Source organism: Bombina bombina, chromosome 9 (assembly GCF_027579735.1).
Source record: "Bombina bombina isolate aBomBom1 chromosome 9, aBomBom1.pri, whole genome shotgun sequence".
In the NCBI taxonomy this organism is placed as follows: Eukaryota; Metazoa; Chordata; class Amphibia; order Anura; family Bombinatoridae; genus Bombina; species Bombina bombina.
Window position 1 is genome coordinate 66,406,295 of NC_069507.1, and position 20,301 is coordinate 66,426,595.

Genomic DNA, 20,301 nt, shown 5'->3' on the forward strand with positions numbered 1-20,301 from the left:
TGTGGTTTTGAAACAAGCTTTAATATAAGGTTTATATTTCAGTTTTGTATCTCCGACACCTACCTGTATATTGTTTCTCCTTAATTTATGACTAATAGATCCATATTGCTCATATTCTGTCCACACAATAACTATTTTATAAATAAAACTCACTACATTTTATCCGGTGTGTGTATAAAAAAATGACCAACAGCGATAGTACAAAAAAAGCCAGTTTATTGCAAAGTACATACAGTAGAAAACAGCACCAATGTATTTATTTATAGTGATCTGCAATCCATGTATCACAGAGAACGTCACAGCTTCTATAGGAGTCAGATGTCATCATTTTGCAACAGAATTTGCAAAATCAGTAGATCCAATATTGTACTATATCTCCCAATAGTGTGAGCCCTTACAGTTTGTTTTTTTAATAGGTTAAAAAAGTAATCAGCTGCAGAGAACAAGAGAAATGCAATCTGCTAAAGGTTTTGAAAAACAGAATATATTTACATCAGTTTAACCCTTGGCAATTTTAATTCACGGACAACAATGTGCTCAACAAATGCAGTACATATTTAAAAGTGACATAGATCTTATTATTCAATAAAGCGAAAGGAGAAATATATATATATATACACGCACACACAGATATCTACATATATATCTACATATATACATACACATATATATATATACACATACACACACATATATATATATACACATACACACACATATATATATATATATATATATATATATATATATATATATATATATATATATATATACACACATACATATACACATACACACACACATATATATATATACACACACACATACATATACACATATCTATATACACACACACACACACACGTAAGCACTTATTTTTTAGACCAGGTGTCCAAATTGTGTCCTGCAGTTTCAAATACAGACCAGGATTTTAGCCAAGTAAAAAAAGAATAGTTCAGTTTTTTCCCCCCGTTTTAAAAAAAAATATTCTTGAAGTTTTAAAAAGAATGATAGTGACTGACACTGTTGAAAAAACAAATATATATATGGCGTTTCAAATAATATCACCCACATTTCCACCATATTCTAAAACCATATCAATACAGAGAAGAGATGGGGTTTAAAAGTGAATTACAAAACATATTGAAAGTTTACAAAAAAAAGACAAAACAGAGATAAAGGGATTTTAGTCTTAGTGTGAAACTGTAAATGTTGCCTACAATATCCCTTAGAGACAGTATCACATTTAGGTATGTTTGCGGTACCCAAATCCAGTTTTGACACACACCGTTTACATAGTGAAAATGATAGATGTATTACACATTTAATATGTAACATAGTTTTTAAACTATACAGAATCCCAGATAATTTTGCAGTAATGCAATATGGGGGAATTAGAAACTAAAACCTCCACACTCCTACTGCACAGAAACATAAATGTCAATATGTCAGATAAATACACCCCCTTGTTGAAAAATAAAATAATTATATAATATAAATAAACCTAAAAGTCAGTTGCAGAATGAAACAAAACCCCTTAAAGATCATCCCAGAGGGAATGAGGTAGATAGCATACATTGGTATGCAACATTAATGTAGTCTGTGCCCCAAATATGCTGTTATAGCTACAGCAAATATTAACGTTTCTTCACTACCAGAGAAAGCTCTGGTAATCTGTAAATTAGCTCCAAAACTGTTCCATTTGTGCACAATAAAATCTAGTGCCGTGTTTGTGCCAGTATCTCAGCGGCACACTTAGGAAGCGTATTGCAAGCACTAGGAGAAAGAAAGTGACAGACATTATTTCAGGCTAACTTGGGTAGTTTTAGATGCTCATAGACATAGCTGACAAATCCATCAGAGGAGACCGCAGCTTTAACTGCAAACATTTAAGTTATAAAGTAAACGTGTTCATCCTGAAGACCGTGAGATAACTTTGTCTTCCTGATCCACAAAACAAAATGTCAGTTACTTGTTTTCTGAATCCCATTTGCAGCACATTTCATATTGGAATTTAAAACTAAATCACTAACACTACTAGTCTTTTTAGAACTCGCCCTGAGACAACGTTTCTTTCTTGTACACAATCCCAATGAATAAAGTCAGCGTGTGATTCTTAATCAACTCTGTGCAACGTTTAATAAAAATGTTGTCAAATGAAATCAGCTCTCCGTTCTTAACCGGCAGAAATATAAAAAAAATAAGGCAGGCTTTGCAAATGGTCATTGTTTTAATGTTGGTCTGCTCGAGAAGTGATTCTCATCTGAATTCTGGCTTAAGCCTCCACACGCCAGCCCCATCACCACCCCTGTGGAAAGTGCAAAGTCTGCGTAACAATTCCCGGAAAATGCAGGACTGTGCGAGCGATAGCTTAGGTTCAAACTCTCTAAGAATCTCCTGGGTGCTGGCTTCTCCATCCTCGCGGGCCTGGAATGCAATGAAATTCCTCATGTCTGCTAATAACTCGTCATGTTCTGTGGGGTCCGCGGTAGCAGGTGTTGTTCCCTCACCGGACATATTCTCTCTTGGAGGCTGCACAAGATGGTTCCTCGCTTTCATACGAGCAAGGAGAGAAGAGGAGGAGAGAGCTGTAGAGCTACTTTCTGTAACAGGAGACTCTCCACTGAAGTGTGATGGAGCAGTGGATGGAACCTGTTGCTTGGTAACCTTGGAGTCCTATAGGAAGAAAAAAAAACGTATGAAACATCTTTAGATTATAGCATAAAACATTTAATCGTGTAAAAAACCAAAGTCAAGCAGCAGCTGACTTTGCCAAAACAAAATGGTTTTTAAATGGCGACAATGACACTTGCCATGTCATGGTGGAATAACGCAAAGGGCAGGCTGTAGGTGAAAGAAAGGAACTGAGGTCGAGACTGCCTTGCTCAGTAACTTGCTTTTAACACAGGAGTAACAAAGCGCAAATTGAAATGTGAGTGAAGCGCTCTTTTGGTTGAGCAGAATCAGCTTTTGGGAACGGTGTCTGAATCCTGGATCAGATGTAAGTTCCCCAAATTAAAACTAAAAATAATTACATTTTTCTTTATTAAAGGGATATGAAACCCACAACTTTTCTTTTGTGATTCAGAGAGAGAATACAATTTAAAAAAAGTTTCCAATTTAGTTCTGTTATCAAATTTGCTTTGTTCCCATGATATTCTGTGTTAATGAGATACCTAGGTAGGCATCTGGAGCAGTACATGACAGGAAATAGTGCTCTTGCTACTGAATAACAATCTTGCAAAACTGATGCCCTAGTGTTCCAGAAATGGTCAGGCTCCTAAGCATACGTCCCTGCTTTTCAACAAAAGATACCAACAGAACAAAGAAAAATTGATAATAGAAGTACATTAGAAAGTTGTTTAAAATCACATGCTCTATCTGAATCATGAAATAAACATTTTGGATTTCATATCACTTTAAAGAGATTTTTTTTATAATAAAGTAACATCTAATAAGGGGGAGGAACTGCCTTGTAAATTTCAGGGAGGTCCACTGCCTTAGACTATGAAAACCCCTGATATAAACTAAATAAAGCATAGCTATAGAAAGATTAAAGAACAAACTCTCCATCGTATGATTAGAGACAAGGAATATTGTGCTGCAAAATAAAGGCCTTAAAGGGACATCAAACCCCAATTGTTTCTTTCATGATTCAGATAGAACATACAATTTTATACAAACTTTCCAATTTACTTCTACTATCAAATGTTATTATTTTCTTGTTATCCTTTGTTGAAAAGCAGGAAGTAAGCTCAGGAGTGTGCACGTGTCATCAGTACTATATGGTAGCAGTTTTGCAAGAATGTTATACATTAGCAAGAGCACTACATGGAAGCACTATTTCCTGACACGTAGTGCTCCAGAGAAGTGCACGCTACCTTATCTAGATATCTCTTCGACAAAGAATAACAAGAGAATGAAATTTGATAATAGAAGTAAATTGGAAACTTTTTTTAAAATTATATTCTCTATCTGAATCATCAATAAATAAAAAATATAGTTTTAATTATAATTTACAATGCAATATATATATATATATATATATATATATATATATATATATATATATATATATATATAAATAAAATATGGATATATATTAAATATGTCATATTAAAAAGGAACTTCCTAAGCAAGTGAAGTCCACTCATGAAACACAAAATGATTCACATATACATTACAATTATATTGGTGGCGTGTCAATCTAGAATACATTTATCAGATTCAAATATTTTATATTGACCCTACCAAATACAAATATTTTATATTGACCCTACCAAATACAAATATTTTATATTGACCCTACCAAATACAAATATTTTATATTGACCCTACCAAATACAAATATTTTATATTGACCCTACCAAATACAAATATTTTATATTGACCCTACCAAATACAAATATTTTATATTGACCCTACCAAATACAAATATTTTATATTGACCCTACCAAATACAAATATTTTATATTGACCCTACCAAATACAAATATTTTATATTGACCCTACCAAATACAAATATTTTATATTGACCCTACCAAATACAAATATTTTATATTGACCCTACCAAATACAAATATTTTATATTGACCTTACCAAATACAAATATTTTATATTGACCCTACCAAATACAAATATTTTATATTGACCTTAACAAATACAAATATTTTATATTGACCCTACCAAATACAAATATTTTATATTGACCCTACCAAATACAAATATTTTATATTGACCCTACCAAATACAAATATTTTATATTGACCCTACCAAATACAAATATTGGCTCATTATTTAACAGACTTAGTACCTTGTTATGATATATCTCCTACTCTTATTTAACACGTGTATGCTTGGTAATCCAGTTTAATTCAGATATAAAAAAAACTACCAAGTATTCCAAAAAAAAAATCACCCAACATAAATTCTTATACAGAAATATTAAATTATTTAGTTTGCTATTTGTTGCAGATTTTGGGAGCTCTCTCGTTATTCTTTCATGCAGATCTTTAGGACCCATTCAGGTCTTTATCACCCTTGGGAATTGTAGCAGTTCACTTACAAAGAATCGCACTCTTCCTGTTCATTTTTGTGGTTATCCGAAAAGCAATGAGATGCTCTGCAGGGTACTCACATAGAATCCAAGAGCGCCTCAAACAGAAGACATTTTTTTTAGGATCTCTCTGCATGGCCACAAGCAAATTAAGATTCATTCAAATTTAATTAAATCACCTGCACACAGGCAGATAAATCCTGCAATTATAGTCTTTTTGCGGTACTTAATGGGTCAGTAAACACTGTGAGATTCTTATATAAAATATTTAGTTATACATAATGAAACAACTTTGTAATTTATTATTTATTTTGCCCCCTTTTCATGTAATTTAGCTCTTAAGCCCTTGAGTGAGAACGACGGCTCTGAGCCGTCGCAGAGTTTTCCACTCAGGTGCTAGCGACGGCTCTGAGGGAGATATGGAGGCTCCCACCCCCTCCTACCCTGGCGATCGGGCCAGTATAGTAACAAGCATTGCCGGGGCTTCATGTTTTGCGTGGTGACGTCACGGGCAATGACGTGATGATGTCACCTCACAACTTTATTAAAAAAAGAGAATGACAAGTATAGGGAAAGGGGGCATGCTGCTTAGAAGCCTGTATCTCAGGCATCTAAGCAGCTACAGACCCCCAAGGCCCACCGTTGGAATGGTAATCATCTAACCTTTCCAACTGTATAAGTCTTGGGGATCGGGAGAATTTTTTTAAAAAAAAATAATTAAAAAACCCCTCAAATCAGCTTAGCACCCAAGTGGGAAAGTGCTTAGCACTCAAACAGTTAAAATAAAAATCGAGCTATTTCTAATTCTCAGAAAAAGCACCAAGCTGACTTCTCAAGTCTACCCCGATACATATCTGTCCCTAATTGGATTTAACAAATTATTAAAAAAAAACATTTTATACCGACTGGGGCTAGCATTGGTTGCCTGAGGACTAAAGCTCAGATTGGCTCTTCCAAATAAGGTAAATGGTGGGTGGATCTTTGCTATTGAAAATAATTGCAGAAAAAGGAATGTTATTTAGTTTTAATGTTATTTGGACATATCTGGTATGTTATTCTATAGCAACACAACATTTGATAAAGAAGTTATTACTGTTTTACTGCAGCATACGAAAATATCCGGTGAGGGCCCAAGCAACATTATTCAAACACCGCTCCTTCTCAGAGTCAGCAGTGGCTCGTACGATACACATTACATATTCAGAAGCAATAGACACCAAATCTTCTCAAGACTTATTTCTGGGCTTGTCTTCCTTAACCAATTCACTACATCACCTGTATTCATATAGGTCTTCTACACAAGAAGCACTGCACATGGTTATTGTCTAGTGTGGAAAGAACTTATACAAGACATATTTGAAGGTGTTAACAGGCATGATAAATTAATAAAATGTATTTCTACTGAATTTACATTTATCCATGCTTATTAAAAGGACATTAAATGGATATGAAACCCAAATTTGTTCTTTCGTGATTTAAACGGAGCATGCAATTTTAAATAACTTTCAAATTTGCTTCTCTGCCAGGCTCATCTTCCTTACACGTCGCTCTTCATCTGCTGCCCCTCTCTGCCAATCTCTTCACTGGCTTCCTCTTGCCTCTAGGGTCAAACACAAAATTCTCACTCTGACATACAAAGCCCTCAACTGCACTGCTCCCCCCTACATCTCAGACCTTGTCCCCAGATACTCTCCCTCCCGTCCCCTTCGCTCTGCTCATGACCTCCTACTCTCCTCCTCTCTTATTACCTCCTCCCACTCCCGTTTACAGGACCTCTCCAGACTGACTCCCATCTTGTGGAACTCTCTGCCTTGCTCCACAAGACTCTCCCCTAGTTTTGAAAGCTTCAAGCGCTCCCTAAAGACTCTACTGTTCAGGGATGCATACAACCTACACTAACCTTTCTTTATACCAGTTCTTCTCCTCGATTGCTATCCAATTGAACCCCTTTAGCATGTAAGCCTAAGAGTCCAGCTGTTTGTTGATCACATTCTTAAGAGCTGACTACAACAGTGCAACTCTTAGCAGGGCCCTCTACCCATTTGATCCCTATAATTGTTTTGTTGTACTCCGCCTTTGTTTATAGCACTGCAGAATCTGTTGGCGCTCTACAAATAACCGAAAATAATAATAATATCCAATTTGATTTTCTCCTTTGCTATCCTTTTGAGAATACCTAAATAGGCTCAGGAGCAGCAAACCACTACTGGGAGCTTTCTGCTGATTGGTGACTACACATATATGTCTCCTGTCATTGGTTCACCTGTGTTCAGCTAGCTCCCAGTAGTCCATTGCTGTTCCTTCAACAAACCATACCATGAGAACAAACCAAATTTGATAATAGAAGTCAATTGGAAAGCTGTTTAAAATAGCATTCTCTATCTGAATCCTGAAAGAACAATTTCTGGTTTCATGCCCCTTTAAACAGATTGTTTTTGTGTAAAAAATACGTTTGTCCCACACTCCCTAGATGGGCAAACAGTAAATCTATTATATTGTACTTCTTTATTATGGTGCACTATAAGGACGACTTGATCTCAAACATATGGCTGCAATAGATTTTGATCTCCTTTTTCCAAACTTTATGTATTGAATACATTTTTGTGGACAAGCGTAATATTCTTCAATATGAAACACAAAACCAACAAGGCCTCTATTTTATGAGTATGATAATATGTAAAGCACAAAAGCTAACCGCATGTAGTCACGATATTAGCTAGACTGGCTATCTCTCATGTGTCCCAATACTGTAATACTCAGACTAATGCCCGGCATCTAGGTCACATGTCACACAACAAAGGGATTTGTACCTTGCATTTGTCCTTGATTGGCTTGTCTGGAACTTCAGGAGTGTGCAGAAGGGGGTTCGTCTTCTGGCCAAATCTGCGTCTGAAAAAAGCAAGGACACATAACGAACATACCTATTATATTGTATTAGAAGGCTGATTATCTCATGAGGGTGGGCATGACAGTCAAACCTTTATTGATGAGACAGAACATACAGTTTGAAACAACTTTCCAAATTACTTTTATTATCAAACTGATTTTATTTTCTTGGTATTCGTTCACAAAAAGCATACCTAGATAGTCTCAGGACAGTGCATGTCATAAGCACTACATGAAAGCAGTGTTTATATTATTGTTACATTGTTGAGCACCAGAAGAATGCAGTTACACTGCTGTCATATAGTGCACACCCCTGAGCCTACCTAGAAATGTTCTTGAACAAAGAATACAGAGAAAGTATAATCAGTTTGATAACACTTATGTTTGATATCACAAATGTTTATCTAATTTGCTTGATTCTCCTTGCATACCTTTGTTGAAAAAGCATAAATGCCCTACTGGGAGCTAGTGAACGCATTGGTGAGCCAATAACATGAAGCATACATGTTCAGCCACCAATCAGCAGCTCCTGAGCCTACCTAGGTATCCTTTTCAACAAGGGATACCAAGGCCACAAAACAAATTAGATAAAAGAAGTAAATTGGAAAGTTGTTTAAAATCCCATGCTCAATTATCTGAATCCGGAAAGAAAAAAAAGGGTTTTATGTTCCCTTAACAGTAAACACCCGGAGAGTTGTATATAAAATGGTTAGTTATGTGTAATGAAACAACCTTGCAACAAACTTTCATTATTTTACCGCCTTTTCACGTAATTTAGCTCCAAAAACTGAGCAATGTCTAATTCTCAGAACTTGAAATGCACCCTACCGACTTCTCAAGGTGAACTCTGCTACATACCCATCTCTATTTGGATTTATCTGATAACTGCAAAACAATTATTTTTATACTAACATTATGACAATAAATCAAATGGTGGGTGGGGTTTGGCTGTTGAAACATAATTGCAGTAACATGGATGTTAATTTGTTTCAAAACGTTAAGACTTAGCTGATGTGTTATTATATAGCGACACAACAGGAGTGTCTTGTAATGACAAGGTGTTTACTGGCCCTTTAAAAGGGACACTATACCCAATTTTTTTTCTTACATGAATCAGATAGAGCAGCAATTTTAAGCGACTTTCTAATTTACTCCTATTTTTTTTTATTCTCTTGCTACCTTTATTTGAAACAACCCCAGAAATGTCAGGTTAGGAGCTGGCCCATTTTTGGTTCAGCACCTGGGTATCGCTTGCCGATTGGTGGAATACATTTAGCCACCAATCAGAAAGCGCTAGCCAGCTGCTGAACCAAAAATGGGCTGGCTCTTAAGCATCATTTAAATCTATTTCTCTGTAATCCTACCCTGGATAGCTGCTATTTTCATATATTATCCTTCTAAGCATTAATCCAATGCTGCTCTAAATACCGATGCAGACGATCATTGTTCAAACACCTGCAGTCAGCTGTCTGAGAACAGATACTTACCATGCTTAGGTTTTAAAGGTTACGTCTCTATGTTTATTAAAGGAAATGAAACCCAAAATGTTCTTTTTTTTGTGATTCAGACAGAGGATACCATTTTAAAAAAGTTCCCAATTTACTTCTAGTATCAATTTGCTTCACTCCCATGATATTCTGTGTTGAAGAGATACCTAGGTAGGCATCTGAAACACTATAGGTCAGGAAAAAACGCTGTCATCTAGCGCTCTTGCAAATGGATAACATTTTTGCAAAACTGCTGCCATATAGTGCTCCCGAAATGGTCCAGCTCCTAAGCGTACGCTCCTGATTTTCAACAAAAGATACCAAGAGAACAAAGACAAATTGATAACAGAAGTAAATTAAAACATTGTTTAAAACTGCATGCTCTATCTGAATCAAGAAAGAACATTTTTGGGTTTCATATCCCTTTAAAGCTGCATAATCAGTCTGTAATTCGCCAAAGCATCACAATTCATCTCTCCATAGCTTCGGCCTACTAAATTCTCTATTATTTTACACCTAATCGTCTCCTGACACCTATCTACCCTCAGTCTAAATTGAGAGATCATGTTTTTCTTTCCATACTTACTTGTTTCCCATGTTTGGACCACCAGCTGTCCCAGTCCATGTTGGGATCCCAGAGGTGGCAGCATGGCAGCGTTGGCGAGAGACTTTGAGAGACCGGAGAGCATCCTGAGCCACCCGACTTGCCTCCTCCTCTACCAGCACATAGTCTGGATTAGATGCGTCCATGATAGAATCATGTTTCATCACGCTGTGGACTCCTGGGGTACAAAACGGAAAACAAAGTAGTTATAACACTGTCAAAGGCGCTCACTTGTGACAGGTTGATTGGGTTTAAAGGGGCTTTGTTTTATTTTTAATACTTTATCAATAGCAAGTTTTAAGAGTGGAGTGCACTGTAAAATATATTAGGGGTGCGCAAAAATTCCTATTTCCGCATTTGTTACTGAAATGAATACCAAAAAGTGCCACAATCTGTGCCAGATTTATTAGAGTACAAAAGCAACACACAAAATACCTAATTGCACAATAATTGTGTGCCAAAATAACCCAAATGCTACAGAACACAGCACATCCTTAAAATATAGAAATACTAGAGAATACTATAGAATACTATAGAATACTCAAAAATTGTTAAGATAGATAACACCTATAATACCCATTCCCCTGCTTTGCACAACCAACATTGTTATATTAATATACTTTATAACCTTTATAACTCTACACTACAGACCTTATCTTTTCCCAGTGCATTTTTATATCATTTCACAGCAAGACAATGCTAGTTCATGTGTGCCATATATCTAACATTGTGCTCTCTCCCGTGGAGTTATTCATCATGAAGTCAGCACTAATTAGCTAACATGCAAGTCTGTAAATAGCAGTGAGATAAGGGGGCAGTCTGCAGAGGCTTAGATACAAGGTAATCACACAGGTAAAATGTATATTAACATAACCGTGCTGGTTATGCAAAACTGGGGAATGGGTTATAAAAGGATTATCTATCTTTTTAAACAATAACATTTTTGGAGTAGGCTGTACCTTTGACCATTAAATGATACATCAACTTTTATTGGTCAACGGAAAAGAGGAAGAATAGTTAGTGCAATATATAGAAAGGTCACACAAAGACCCCGGTAACACACAACCTACCTGACTTTTTAAAGAGTTTTTGCAAGACGTAGTCATCACTTTTTCTTCGATCTTCAGGTTCAGCCTCTTCTTTCTGCAATGGCTTCTGCTTTACCAGATGGGGGATTCGCTTACCCTCGAATCTGGCATCTTTTCGTCTCTTCTTGCCTCGTTCTTCTTTGCTTTGATGTTTTATTTTAGCTTTGTGTTTGCGGTGGCTGTTTTCAGATGCGGCTGGTAGGGACTGAGGGACGTCCCTTTTATCAGGCTTGTCTGATATAGCATCACTTTGATCATTTCCTGAGCTCGATTTCCTCTCTGATGCATCTTGACCAGTGAGTTTGTGAGAGTTTGGCAACAATCCATTAGAAGACGTGGGAGAATCGTGTGGCACAGAAAAGGCATTTATAGCGAATGCACCATTTGCTTTCTCAGGTTGTGGTACTGGATGCTTCCCACTGTGCTTTGAAACCTGAACATCAGAACCGGTTCCTGTAAAACAAGCAAAGCAAACAAACTTGCTATATCTGGAATTGTTAAGAATTAGTGATATCCAAAAGTTTGTGGAAAAAGCACACCTTTTCTTATCATTTTCCAGTGGGGCATAGAGTGACAGACTTGCCAAGTCTCCTCAATATCCAAAAATTCAAAGACTCCAGCCTCCACAATCAATAAAAGACCTTTATTATTTTACATATAGGATCCCAGCAACATATACAACGTTTCAAGCCTGCAATAGGCTCTTAGTCATGTACGTGACTAAGAGCCTATTGCAGGCTTGAAACGTTGTATAGGTTGCTGGGACCCTATATGTAAAATAATAAAAGGTCTTTTATTGTTAAGAATTAAACAGAGCTGTGGGAGTAGTATTTTAATCCAATGATAATAAATACATAGGGTAAGCCTTAGCTTTACATACATACACACATTTTATCTAAAACCAGTGAGTGAGGTCCCAGCTTTGAACTTCTATTGATATTTTGACTTTGCACCCTGTTTGAGGACACATGGAAATTGTGAGTGCAGATACACGAGGAGGATATATATATATATATACACACACATACACACATTCATGTATATATATATATATATATATTTATAAATATATACATACACACATACACACACACAGTAATAGCACAAAAACAGAATTTATGTTTACCTGATAAATTACTTTCTCCAACGGTGTGTCCGGTCCACGGCGTCATCCTTACTTGTGGGATATTCTCTTCCCCAACAGGAAATGGCAAAGAGCCCAGCAAAGCTGGTCACATGATCCCTCCTAGGCTCCGCCTTCCCCAGTCATTCGACCGACGTAAAGGAGGAATATTTGCATAGGAGAAATCATATGATACCGTGGTGACTGTAGTTAGAGAAAATAAATCATCAGACCTGATTAAAAAACCAGGGCGGGCCGTGGACCGGACACACCGTTGGAGAAAGTAATTTATCAGGTAAACATAAATTCTGTTTTCTCCAACATAGGTGTGTCCGGTCCACGGCGTCATCCTTACTTGTGGGAACCAATACCAAAGCTTTAGGACACGGATGATGGGAGGGAGCAAATCAGGTCACCTAGATGGAAGGCACCACGGCTTGCAAAACCTTTCTCCCAAAAATAGCCTCAGAAGAAGCAAAAGTATCAAATTTGTAAAATTTGGTAAAAGTGTGCAGTGAAGACCAAGTCGCTGCCTTACATATCTGATCAACAGAAGCCTCGTTCTTGAAGGCCCATGTGGAAGCCACGGCCCTAGTGGAATGAGCTGTGATTCTTTCAGGAGGCTGCCGTCCGGCAGTCTCATAAGCCAATCTGATGATGCTTTTAAGCCAAAAAGAGAGAGAGGTAGAAGTTGCTTTTTGACCTCTCCTTTTACCAGAATAAACAACAAACAAGGAAGATGTTTGTCTGAAATTCTTTGTAGCCTCTAAATAGAATTTTAGAGCACGAACTACATCCAAATTGTGCAACAAACGTTCCTTCTTTGAAACTGGATTCGGACACAAAGAAGGCACGACTATCTCCTGGTTAATATTTTTGTTAGAAACAACTTTCGGAAGAAAACCAGGTTTAGTACGCAAAACCACCTTATCTGCATGGAACACCAGATAAGGAGGAGAACACTGCAGAGCAGATAACTCTGAAACTCTTCTAGCAGAAGAAATTGCAACCAAAAACAAAACTTTCCAAGATAATAACTTGATATCAACGGAATGTAGGGGTTCAAACGGAACCCCCTGAAGAACTGAAAGAACTAAATTAAGACTCCAAGGAGGAGTCAAAGGTTTGTAAACAGGCTTGATTCTAACCAGAGCCTGAACAAAAGCTTGAACATCTGGCACAGCCGCCAGTTTTTTGTGAAGTAAAACAGATAAAGCAGAAATCTGTCCCTTCAAAGAACTTGCAGATAATCCTTTCTCCAAACCTTCTTGAAGAAAGGATAGAATCTTAGGAATTTTTATCTTGTTCCATGGGAATCCTTTAGATTCACACCAACAGATATATTTTTTCCATATTTTATGGTAGATTTTTCTAGTTACAGGCTTTCTGGCCTGAACAAGAGTATCAATGACAGAATCTGAGAACCCTCGCTTTGATAAAATCAAGCGTTCAATCTCCAAGCAGTCAGTTGGAGTGAGGCCAGATTCGGATGTTCGAACGGACCTTGAACAAGAAGGTCCTGTCTCAAAGGTAGCTTCCATGGTGGAGCCGATGACATATTCACCAGATCTGCATACCAAGTCCTGCGTGGCCACGCAGGAGCTATCAAGATCACCGATACCCTCTCCTGTTTGATCCTGGCTACCAGCCTGGGAAAGAGAGGAAACGGTGGGAACACATAAGCTAGGTTGAAGCTCCAAGGTGCTACTAGTGCATCCACTAGAGTCGCCTTGGGATCCCTGGATCTGGACCCGTAGCAAGGAACCTTGAAGTTCTGACGAGACGCCATCAGATCCATGTCTGGAATGCCCCACAATTGAATTATTTGGGCAAAGATTTCCGGATGGAGTTCCCACTCCCCCGGATGAAATGTCTGACGACTCAGAAAATCCGCTTCCCAATTTTCCACTCCTGGGATGTGGATTGCAGACAAGTGGCAGGAGTGAGTCTCCGCCCATTGAATTATTTTGGTCACTTCTTCCATCGCCAGGGAACTCCTTGTTCCCCCCTGATGGTTGATATACGCAACAGTCGTCATGTTGTCTGATTGAAACCGTATGAATTTGGCCTTTGCTAGCTGAGGCCAAGCCTTGAGAGCATTGAATATCGCTCTTAGTTCCAGAATATTTATCGGGAGAAGAGATTCTTCCCGAGACCAAAGACCCTGAGCTTTCAGGGGTTCCCAGACCGCGCCCCAGCCCACCAGACTGGCGTCGGTCGTGACAATGACCCACTCTGGTCTGCGGAAGCTCATCCCTTGTGACAGGTTGTCCAGGGTCAGCCACCAACGGAGTGAATCTCTGGTCCTCTGATCTACTTGTATCGTCGGAGACAAGTCTGTATAATCCCCATTCCACTGACTGAGCATGCACAGTTGTAATGGTCTTAGATGAATTCGCGCAAAAGGAACTATGTCCATTGCCGCGACCATCAAACCTATTACTTCCATGCACTGCGCTATGGAAGGAAGAAGAACAGAATGAAGTACTTGACAAGCGCTTAGAAGTTTTGATTTTCTGGCTTCTGTCAGAAAAATCCTAATTTCTAAGGAGTCTATTATTGTTCCCAAGAAGGGAACTCTTGTTGACGGAGATAGCGAACTTTTTTCTACGTTCACTTTCCACCCGTGAGATCTGAGAAAGGCCAGGACAATGTCCGTATGAGCCTTTGCTTGAGGTAGAGACGATGCTTGAATCAGTATGTCGTCCAAGTAAGGTACTACTGCAATGCCCCTTGGTCTTAGCACCGCTAGAAGGGACCCTAGTACCTTTGTGAAAATTCTTGGAGCAGTGGCTAATCCGAATGGAAGTGCCACAAACTGGTAATGCTTGTCCAGAAAGGCGAACCTTAGGAACCGATGATGTTCCTTGTGGATAGGAATATGTAGATACGCATCCTTTAAATCCACCGTGGTCATGAATTGACCTTCCTGGATGGTAGGAAGAATTGTCCGAATGGTTTCCATTTTGAACGATGGAACCTTGAGAAATTTGTTTAGGATCTTGAGATCTAAGATTGGTCTGAATGTTCCCTCTTTTTTGGGAACTATGAACAGATTGGAGTAGAATCCCATCCCTTGTTCTCCTAATGGAACAGGATGAATCACTCCCATTTTTAACAGGTCTTCTACACAATGTAAGAATGCCTGTCTTTTTATGTGGTCTGAAGACAATTGAGACCTGTGGAACCTCCCCCTTGGGGGTAGCTCCTTGAATTCCAGAAGATAACCTTGGGAGACTATTTCTAGCGCCCAAGGATCCAGAACATCTCTTGCCCAAGCCTGAGCGAAGAGAGAAAGTCTGCCCCCCACCAGATCCGGTCCCGGATCGGGGGCCAACATCTCATGCTGTCTTGGTAGCAGTGGCAGGTTTCTTGGCCTGCTTACCCTTGTTCCAGCCTTGCATTGGCCTCCAGGCTGGCTTGGTTTGAGAAGTATTACCCTCTTGCTTAGAGGATGTAGAACTTGGGGCTGGTCCGTTTCTGCGAAAGGGACGAAAATTTGGTTTATTTTTAGCCTTGAAAGACCTATCCTGAGGAAGGGCGTGGCCCTTACCCCCAGTGATATCTGAAATAATCTCTTTCAAGTCAGGGCCAAACAGCGTTTTCCCCTTGAAAGGTATGTTAAGCAATTTGTTCTTGGAAGACGCATCCGCTGACCAAGATTTTAGCCAAAGCGCTCTGCGCGCCACAATAGCAAACCCCGAATTTTTCGCCGCTAATCTAGCCAATTGCAAAGTGGCGTCTAAAGTAAAAGAATTAGCCAATTTAAGAGCATGAATTCTGTCCATAATCTCCTCATAAGAAGAATCTTTATTGAGCGACTTTTCTAGTTCATCGAACCAGAAACACGCTGCTGTAGTGACAGGAACAATGCATGAAATTGGTTGTAGAAGGTAACCTTGCTGAACAAACATCTTTTTAAGCAAACCCTCTAATTTTTTATCCATAGGATCTTTGAAAGCACAACTATCTTCTATAGGGATAGTAGTGCGTTTGTTTAGAGTAGAAACCGCCCCCTCGACCTTGGGGACTGTCTGCCATAAGTCCTTTCTGGGGTCGACCATAGGAAACAATTTCTTAAATATAGGGGGAGGGACAAAAGGTATGCCGGGCCTTTCCCATTCTTTGTTTACAATGTCCGCCACCCGCTTGGGTATAGGAAAAGCTTCGGGGGGCCCCGGGACCTCTAGGAACTTGTCCATCTTACATAATTTCTCTGGAATGACCAAATTGTCACAATCATCCAGAGTAGATAACACCTCCTTAAGCAGAGCGCGGAGATGCTCCAATTTAAATTTGAATGTAATCACATCAGGTTCAGCTTGTTGAGAAATTTTCCCTGAATCTGAAATTTCTCCTTCAGACAAAACCTCCCTGGCCCCCTCAGACTGGTGTAGGGGCATTTCAGAACCATTATCATCAGCGTCCTCATGCTCTGCGGTATTTTCTAAAACAGAGCAGTCGCGCTTTCGCTGATAAGTGGGCATTTTGGCTAAAATGTTTTTGATAGAATTATCCATTACAGCCGTTAATTGTTGCATAGTAAGGAGTATTGGCGCACTAGATGTACTAGGGGCCTCCTGTGTGGGCAAGACTGGCGTAGACGAAGGAGGGGATGATGCAGTACCATGCTTACTCCCCTCACTTGAGGAATCATCTTGGGCATCATTTTCTCTAAATTTTGTGTCACATACATCACATCTATTTAAATGAGAAGGAACCTTGGCTTCCTCACACACAGAACATAGTCTATCTGATAGTTCAGACATGTTAAACAGGCAAAAACTTGATAACAAAGTACAAAAAACGTTTTAAAATAAAACCGTTACTGTCACTTTAAATTTTAAACTGAACACACTTTATTACTGAAAATGTGAAAAAGTATGAAGGAATTGTTCAAAATTTCACCACAGTGTCTTAAAGCGTTAAAAGTATTGCACACCAAATTTGAAAGCTTTAACTCTTAAAATAACGGAACCGGAGCCGTTTTTATATTTAACCCCTATACAGTCCCTGGTATCTGCTTTGCTGAGACCCAACCAAGCCCAGAGGGGAATACGATACCAAATGACGCCTTCAGTAAGCTTTTTCTATGTATCTGAGCTCCTCACACATGCATCTGCATGCCTTGCTTCCCAAAAACAACTGCGCAATAGAGGCGCGAAAATGAGGCTCTGCCTATGATTAGAGAAGGCCCCCAGTGAAAAAGGTGTCCAATACAGTGCCTGCCGGTTATTTAACATAATTCCCAAGAATAAAATAACTCCTCAAAGCTATAAACTATTAAAAATGCTCATAAATCAATCGTTTTAGCCCAGAAAAATGTCTATCAGTCTTTAAGCCCTTGTGAAGCCCTTTATTCTTATTTAATAAAAATGGCTTACCGGATCCCATAGGGAAAATGACAGCTTCCAGCATTACCAAGTCTTGTTAGAAATGTGTCATACCTCAAGCAGCAAGAGTCTGCTCACTGTTTCCCCCAACTGAAGTTAATTCCTCTCAACAGTCCTGTGTGGAAACAGCCATCGATTTTAGTAACGGTTGCTAAAATCATTTTCCTCTTACAAACAGAAATCTTCATCTCTTTTCTGTTTCAGAGTAAATAGTACATACCAGCACTATTTTAAAATAACAAACTCTTGATTGAAGAATAAAAACTACATTTAAACACCAAAAAACTCTAAGCCATCTCCGTGGAGATGTTGCCTGTACAACGGCAAAGAGAATGACTGGGGAAGGCGGAGCCTAGGAGGGATCATGTGACCAGCTTTGCTGGGCTCTTTGCCATTTCCTGTTGGGGAAGAGAATATCCCACAAGTAAGGATGACGCCGTGGACCGGACACACCTATGTTGGAGAAAATGCTTACAGTCATAATTAAAAACAAATCACAATAAATGGGAAGGTGTCCATTAATATTATTAGTAGCCGGATAAAAATTAAATCAAGTAAATAAAAATTGCATAAATGTCTAACAAATCAAGCAAACACAAATTCTAATTAATATATACACAACATATCAAATGTAGCTACCCCATTATAAGTTAAGAAGTACTGTAAATATAAAAAAAAATAACTTCCTTACTATAACAAACTAAATTACCAAATATAAATATATATATATGTGTGTGTGTGTGTCTCATTCTTTTTAAAGGTTTTCTCAAAGGCTGCAAATAAGATTTCCGCCCACTGACGTCACGATCTGAGCCGCATATGGCGTCAAATCACAAAAGCCTCACTAGTTGGATTCAGCAGACTGTCAACGCTATTCAGCAGAGTGCACAGATGCCGCTCGGACAGTGACGCTAACAGTGGGTGGGGTTTGCCGGACATTTCAAAGTGGCCAGAAACTATATTCTTTTTAAAATACATTTTTTCCTGCTGCATGATATAGAAAGGGGTGAAGGATGCTATTTGCAGCTTAATATAAAATAAGATTTTAAGATGACTAAGGTGTAGACTGTCCCTTTAATTGTGCCACACTTGGCAAAGAAAAGAGCTTCCTATAACTGGAGATCTTTCACATAACTGGGAGGAATTTTGGGTCACTGAAATTCAGCAACATTGAAGGTTTTTATAACATGAACTGCTTGTTAAAGGTCCTACTATAGCATCTCAAAGGAGTACAAGTCTGTCCAAAACCTTAAAGGGACACTAAAATCAACTTTTGTCTTTAAAGATTCAGATAGAGCATGCAATTTTAAGCAACTTTCTAATTTACTCCTATTATAACTTTTTCTTCGTTCTCTTGCTATCTTTATTTAAAAAGCAAGAATGTAAAGCTTAAGAACCCACCCATTTTTGGTTCAGTGCCTGGGTTGTGCTTGCTTATTGGTTTGCTAAATGTAGCTACCAATAAGCAAGCGCTATCCAGGGTGCTGAACTTTAAATGGGCCGGTTCCTAAGCTTTAAATTCCTGCTATTTAAATAAAGATAGTAAGAGAACGAAGAAAAATTGATAATAGGAGTAAATTAGAAAGTTGCTTAAAATTGCATTCTCTATCTGAATCATGAAAGAAGAAAAAACAGAATTTATGTTTACCTGATAAATTTCTTTCTCCAACGGTGTGTCCGGTCCACGGCGTCATCCTTACTTGTGGGATATTCTCTTCCCCAACAGGAAATGGCAAAGAGCCCAGCAAAGCTGGTCACATGATCCCTCCTAGGCTCCGCCTACCCCAGTCATTCGACCGACGTTAAGGAGGAATATTAGCATAGGAGAAACCATATGGTACCGTGGTGACTGTAGTTAAAGAAAATAAATTATCAGACCTGATTAAAAAAACCAGGGCGGGCCGTGGACCGGACACACCGTTGGAGAAAGAAATTTATCAGGTAAACATAAATTCTGTTTTCTCCAACATAGGTGTGTCCGGTCCACGGCGTCATCCTTACTTGTGGGAACCAATACCAAAGCTTTAGGACACGGATGAAGGGAGGGAGCAAATCAGGTCACCTAAATGGAAGGCACCACGGCTTGCAAAACCTTTCTCCCAAAAATAGCCTCAGAAGAAGCAAAAGTATCAAACTTGTAAAATTTGGTAAAAGTGTGCAGTGAAGACCAAGTCGCTGCCCTACATATCTGATCAACAGAAGCCTCGTTCTTGAAGGCCCATGTGGAAGCCACAGCCCTAGTGGAATGAGCTGTGATTCTTTCGGGAGGCTGCCGTCCGGCAGTCTCGTAAGCCAATCTGATGATGCTTTTAATCCAAAAAGAGAGAGAGGTAGAAGTTGCTTTTTGACCTCTCCTTTTACCTGAATAAACAACAAACAAGGAAGATGTTTGTCTAAAATCCTTTGTAGCATCTAAATAGAATTTTAGAGCGCGAACAACATCCAAATTGTGCAACAAACGTTCCTTCTTTGAAACTGGTTTCGGACACAGAGAAGGCACGATAATCTCCTGGTTAATGTTTTTGTTAGAAACAACTTTCGGAAGAAAACCAGGTTTAGTACGTAAAACCACCTTATCTGCATGGAACACCAGATAAGGAGGGGAACACTGCAGAGCAGATAATTCTGAAACTCTTCTAGCAGAAGAAATTGCAACTAAAAACA

The 20,301-nt window shown here is 38.7% G+C and overlaps 1 protein-coding gene across 1 annotated transcript in view; it reads right to left on the reverse strand.

The window, feature by feature from the left end:
• Positions 1-982: 982 nt before the first annotated feature.
• The window catches only part of ERCC6 (ERCC excision repair 6, chromatin remodeling factor), a 119,518-nt gene continuing 100,199 nt past the window's right edge, over positions 983-20,301 (reverse strand). Inside the window, exons 18-21 of the mRNA XM_053692191.1 lie at positions 11,104-11,574; positions 10,016-10,211; positions 7,867-7,945; positions 983-2,676 (exon numbers count right to left, since the gene is read on the reverse strand). Coding sequence (XP_053548166.1) covers positions 2,260-2,676; positions 7,867-7,945; positions 10,016-10,211; positions 11,104-11,574 — 1,163 coding nt within the window. The 3' untranslated portion in view covers positions 983-2,259. The remainder of the gene's footprint in view (positions 2,677-7,866; positions 7,946-10,015; positions 10,212-11,103; positions 11,575-20,301) is intronic.